Source organism: Choloepus didactylus, chromosome 16 (assembly GCF_015220235.1).
Source record: "Choloepus didactylus isolate mChoDid1 chromosome 16, mChoDid1.pri, whole genome shotgun sequence".
Classification (NCBI taxonomy): Eukaryota; Metazoa; Chordata; class Mammalia; order Pilosa; family Megalonychidae; genus Choloepus; species Choloepus didactylus.
This window is the reverse complement of record NC_051322.1, coordinates 3,771,766-3,777,765: the sequence shown is the minus strand read 5'-3', so window position 1 is coordinate 3,777,765 and position 6,000 is coordinate 3,771,766. Positions and strand designations below refer to the sequence as shown.

General features: G+C 53.1%; 1 protein-coding gene across 1 annotated transcript in view; it reads left to right on the top strand.

Moving 5' to 3' along the window:
- The first annotated feature begins 224 nt into the window (after positions 1-224).
- ZNF236 (zinc finger protein 236) overlaps positions 225-6,000 on the top strand; it is a 126,655-nt gene continuing 120,879 nt past the window's right edge. Inside the window, 1 exon segment of the mRNA XM_037806334.1 lies at positions 225-673. Coding sequence (XP_037662262.1) covers positions 562-673 — 112 coding nt within the window. The 5' untranslated portion in view covers positions 225-561.

Below are 6,000 nucleotides of genomic sequence, written 5' to 3'. Positions count from 1 at the left end.
CCGTCACGTCACAGAAGTCTGGTGGAAGGTCTTAGTATGGGCAACAACAAAAAGGGCCGGGGCACCTGAAAATGACTAAATTGTAGTATTACATCAGAGGAAAGGAAGATCAGAGACTTCTTCCACGTTCTGGATAAACGCTGGTTCCCAGGCTCCCAGCCACGCAGACAGACGACGCGAAGGCCCCGGCCGGGCGGGCTTTGAGGCCGGAGGCGCCGGGGCCAGGAGGGCTGCGAGGCCCGCAGGCAGGGAGGCGACCGCGGCCTCCTCAGGCGCCAACGGGCGTCGCGCGCATGCGCGGGGCCCGCGCCGCCCCCCACCCCCATCGCGCGCCCCGCTCCCAACGACCCGGGCGCGGCCCTCTGGGCCATGGAACCCGCCCGAGTCGGCGCCGTTCCGGCTCCCCCGTTCTCTGGTTCTGCGCCCCTGCCCCGTGCCGCCCGGCGGGAGCCCTGACGAGGCCCTGCCGGCGTAGGCCGCGGCCCAGGCCTCGCTCCCGCCTCTGCCGGGCACGCGCCGCGCCCCCGAGGCCGGGTCCCGCGCGTGCGCGCGCCCGCGTGTATGTGTGTGAGTGTGGGCGCCGTGAGGGGTGGTCGGCGCCGTGCCGCGCCGGGAGCCATGCCGCGGGGCCGCCCCCCGAAGCCCAGGGAGAGCAAGGCGCGCGGCCACACCGGTAAGGCGGCCCGGAGCCCCGGCGTCCGGCCCGGTCCGCGGCCAGCGCGCCCCCCGCCCGGGGCCCCGGAGGGCAGCGGGGACCCGGGAGCATCCGAGCGAGCGGCCGCCTCCTTCACCGCCGCCGCCGCGACTGCCGGGCCGGGAGGAGGGCGCGGGCGGAATGATACGCCGAGTCGCCGCCGGCCCTCCGCCGCCTGGGCCTACTTTCCTCCGCCGGCCGGGCCGCCGTGCGCGGTGCGCGGTACGGCCTGCGCCCCCCAGCCCGCCCCCGCCCCCCGGCCCCCACCCCGCCGGCCTCTCCTCCCTCCGCGGCCCCCCCCCATCGCCCCGCGGGGCTCCCCCCACCGCCCCGGCCCCCTACCCCTCCCTCCGCAGCCCCCTCCTCTCCACCCCCCCAGCTCCCCGCCCCCGGCCTCCCGCCTCTGCCCAGGCCGACGCCGCCCTCCCCGCCCGGCCGCCGCAGTCATTGTCCGCCCGCCCTCGCCGGCGCGGGGGTCGGGTTATCTGCGCTCGGTTGTGTTAAGTCGAGGGGGGCTTTAGCCAGCGCAGAACAGCCTCCGTCCCTGTCCCGGAGCTGCCGAAGCAGAGGAGGGATCCGTTGATGCCCACTCGGTCCCCACACTGCCCGGCGCCCGAGGAGCGGCGCTGACCGCACCTCCCGCCCCCCGGGCGGCTGCCTCCCCGGACCTCACCCCCCGGCGGCGCCTTCATTCCCGATCCCCCAGTCTCCGGGCGGCGGGGCCCCGAGACGCGCGTCGCCTTCCCAGGCCGCCGCCGCCGCTCGGGGCTCCGCGCTTGCCTCTGGCTTCCCGGTGTCGCAGTTGCTGAACGTTCCTTCTCGGCCCCGGTTCAGAAACGCGCGCTTAGGGGTTCACGTCTGGAGACGCCGAGCGCCTCCATGGTGGTTCGCCTGGGGCTCCTGAGCCTCGGAGGAGGGCCTAGCCTTCGGGGTATGCGTTTCAGGAGGTTTTAACTTAAAACTTCGAGAAAATTCCTGGGATTACCGAGTCGTGCGGCCCGATGCGTTGCACACAGTGGGTCTTCAGGGTATTTCTTGATTAATTTGACCATGGGTGATCCTTTCCTAAGTTGATGGAGTATCAATTTTGTATTACAAGGACATGGGCAATGAAGAAAAAATTCTGAACTTTTTGAAAGAGGCAAAGTTAAGAGACATTTTAACCCCACGTCCTCTGCTTTCCTTCAGTCGTGGTTTATTTGCTTTCAGTTCTCCCGAAACCCTGATGAAAACAGTTGTTTTTTTACTGCTCGGTAAGAACTGCATGGAATTGCCAGTTGCACCCTTTGAAGTGGGCTGGCTTAATCGGATCGCAGTTTTGCTGCCTGCATAGTTTATTCGTAGCCTGTGAAAATGTTTGCTAGCTCCTCGTTCTAAAATTTATTGTCTCTGAAATGCCACCTGAAACTTTCCGTGGCTAGGGGGGCTTTCAGTGTTTGGAAAGGTTTTTGGCGGAATCCTCTTAAATCTGATAAGTGTGTAGGAATTGGTGATCCGCTTTTATTTAGCTGGTTCCGTAGGTGAGTGACTCAGTCTTGCCCTTTCCTGGAGGTCAAGTGAAGTGAGGCCCCTTAAAGAGTTCCTTGCCAAAGAACAGAGATGGGGGCTGGCAGCGGCCAGTGCACCCTGGTCAGAAATACAAGAATAGGGGGTTCTGAACACTGCAATCCAACAGCTTTACTTCTGTGCTCTCTAGAAATTTAAAGAGGTAATGGCTGGGAATCAGTGTTACCTTACCAACAGGACATACCAAACTAGAAATTGTTATTGTTGTTATTGTAATTAATAAAGTTAGCAGAACTGTAAGTTAGAGAAATGCTGTAGATGTAGCACATGTGAGCTTTGGCACAAATTTGTACCCTTCCGGCAGCCTCGCGGACAGCAGAGAGAAATGCTGGCTGCTCATAACATTGGTGGGGATTTGTGCTTGGATAAGAAGCATGCTTAGAATTTTTGGTCAGTCACCGGTGGTCTTCCTAGTCTTCTTACTGCTTCGGCTTTGGCCTTATTTTGTTCAATATGAATATACCTCCTGCCAGACGTTGCGGGAGGTACCGTGTCTCAGTGAGTCGGATGGAGGCCTGAGGTGAAGGACGTAGAGCTTGCATGGACACAGGCCGGGAACATACTCCTGCCCCAGTTGTCTTCCTTTTACCAAAGGACATCGCTTGGTTGGTTGGTCAAGTCCTGCACCTAAGAGTGGTTAATGGTTCTCTTTTCCTCATCCCCAAGATACTTCATGATTAAGTCTTGTAGCATCTTCCTCAAAGATGAATTTGCAGTCTGCCCTGCTCTTGCCACCTGCGGGTGTCTGTCTGGCAGGTGGACTTCTGCAGGAGCCTTCCAGCTAGGCCCGGCTGTCTCCAGATTGTTGCGCCCTGACTCGAGCTCTCCTGTGACCTCAGCGTAGACATTGCAAGATTTAACCGTAGACGTTGCAGAATGTGTCCTCCTAGGCATACACCCCAAACTCCCAGGGTCCCGGTGACCTGGCCTTTGGGTTCCAGCCCCTCGTCCCCTTCCTGGCTCCCTGACGGCCCAGGCCTTTGCTGACCCCTTCTTGACTCCGTGGGAGAGGCTCTCCCTCAGCTGCCACCACAGTGACTCCCTGAGTGTGGCCCGAGGATGCCAGGGGGTTCCCTGAGATCTTTCCAGGGTTTGTGAAGTAAATATTTTCATCGTGATACTATTTCACTTTTGCACTTTGTCAGCATTGACACTAATCGTACATAAGCACTGGTGGGTAAAACTGTTCTCTCTAACACGACTCAAAGCGTTGGGGGCCCCAAACTATGAGGGGGTTTTCTTCATGCACTTCAGACAAAAACATCCATTGCCACAGAGTGAATGCAGATGCAAATGAGAATCCAGCTGTCTTCAATTAAACCAGACACTGAAAAGAGTTCCAAAATCTAACACTTCTTGCCGTTTTTTTTTTAATTTGGAAAATAGTTATTTTTCATAAAAAATATTTGTTAGCATGTAACAGGTTTAATTTATTTCTAGATGAATCAGTAAATGTTTTTAAAAATTGCTCAGCTTTAATTTCAAATAAGGTAAATATCAAATAAGGTAAATATCAATAGATATAACCCACATAAACTAAAGGTCTTTGGGGTCCTCAATAATGTTTAAGAATGTTAAGGGGTCCCGAGACCAAAATGTTTGAAATATTATCCTGTTAGTTATTTTCTTAGTACTGTTTCTCGTCATTTCAAGTAGTTTACTTTCTCTGTCATCCTATTACGAATTTCTGTTTCTAAGAAAACCCTTCAAGGTATGTGGGGATCTTTACAGATGGGGGAAAGGAAGTGAAGAGAGGTTAATTGTTAATTGCCCTGGAAGGTCCAGCCAACTAGTAAGTGGCAGGGTTTTATTTGAATTTACATTTATTTTAGCCCAGAACCTGCATTTTACGGTTGTGCCTTGATAATAAAGCCCTTTGAATGGGTTGGTTTATTTATTCAACAGGTGGATTTAAAGTGCTTGCTGGGGTAGATGGGCACCACGCCAGGTAAGGGGGCACAAAAGGGAAACATAGGACAGACAGTATCCGTCTGGTGATGGGAGCAGGCAGATAACAGGTGCTTGATGAAGTTTAGGCTTCCTGGAGAAAATGATGTCAGAAGGGAAACCTGGGGAAATGAACGGGAGCAGGCTTACTCAAAAAGCACTTCTCGGCAACATAGTTCATTGGGACACAAAGGAGTAAGCCCCATCTGTAGTCTGATGGTGGCGGTGGGGTGATTTATTGAGCTTCTGCTATGTGCCTGACCCCATCCTGGGGACCTAAAGATGAGTGAGAAAGGATTTTTGTCATCCTAGTTATTTTAATTTACTCCTACCAAGCAGTAATATGAATTTCATGGAAATCACATTTTGGAATCTTGACATGACTTCCATCTGTTTTTTTCCCAACAGACGGGTGCAGAATTTTCCTCCATAGCTTGCATCTTTAGTTGGCCTCCTGCTAAGTTTCTTTTTTCTGTTGGAGGGATATTTGTAATACTCAGTTCAGTTTCAGAGAGCTGACGCAGGCAAACCTTGAGCCAACTCAACTGGATGAACGAGTCCTTTCTTGCTTGGATGACCAGTTCAGGCCAGTTGAGATTTTCTTGGATGAATTCAGGAACTCCTTGCTCTTCCCTCCCCGGGGAGGGGACTGCCGGGGGCAAACCAAGAGTAACGGAGCCTCCACTTTGTACAAGGCAGCAGGGGGGTAGTGCCTGGGTTTTACGGTGATGACCTGGAGTCCTTATTTGCTTCAAGGGCAAAACCAGGCACTATAACAGGTGTGCAAGGATGAAAAGATTTCATAAAGAAGCACTCTCCACTTTTGAGCTTTTTAGGTAGGCAGAGGTTTGGAAAAAGGAAGTGTGATCAAATAGTTTCTAAAGGTTTCATGATCCTGGAGTCAGGCCAGGAGTTAATGTGGGTTTAAAGTCTTGGTCTTTCATACAACGCTAGCATAGGTAAACTGTAGTAAACTAATTCTTGATTAGGTAAAGTCAGTTCTGCAGTTTTTTTTTGAGTGCTTATTATGTATCAGGAGCTTTTCATTGTCTCTGTATAAACAAAGAATCTCTCTGCTCCTAAGGAGTGAGCAGTGTGTTTCAAACTATTATTTAGTCATGGGACTCCTTTTCTTTTTTCACAGGAAATATGATGGGAAGTATTATGGAAGCACACTGTGGGTTGCCTGTGGAGCCTTAAAGCTCCCGCCGGCCAGTCACCCCAGTGCTTGGGGCCGGGCTGGGGAGCCGTGGGTTTTGTGCCCAGGGGACTGCAGTTGCAGTCGAGGCAGAGAACCGACGTGAGGCTGTTCCAGTGGGAGACAGCCTGTACCTTTGCGCCTCCCCCCATATGTCTCTCAGCATACTTAAAAACCATTGCTTTCATGGGTTAAAATGAAGGGTTTACGTGATTTAATAAACTGCTGTGAACGAGACTGGGCCCTCTTAATACAGAAGTCAGAAATGCACTTGTCTGGGGGTTAGAAAGGAGTGCAGACGAGTGAAGCAGCTGAAGGTGCTGGGTAGTAGTTACTCAAGCAGCTCTGGGATTGTGGAGAACTGCAGAACACTTAACTCGTCCAGACCTGCTCTGTTTAATTGTTGCCAGAGCATATGCTGTAGCTTTTTCAAGAGAAGCCAGAAATGTGTATATTTATTTGAAACCTCCTCATTATATTTAAGTAATTATTTTAATTGGATAGGACATCTGTATAGAAGGGTGCTCAGGTGGTAAGTGAAGAGCTGGTGAATCGTCACGTTACCAGCACTCAGCTCTGCTGCTGCCTCCTGGTC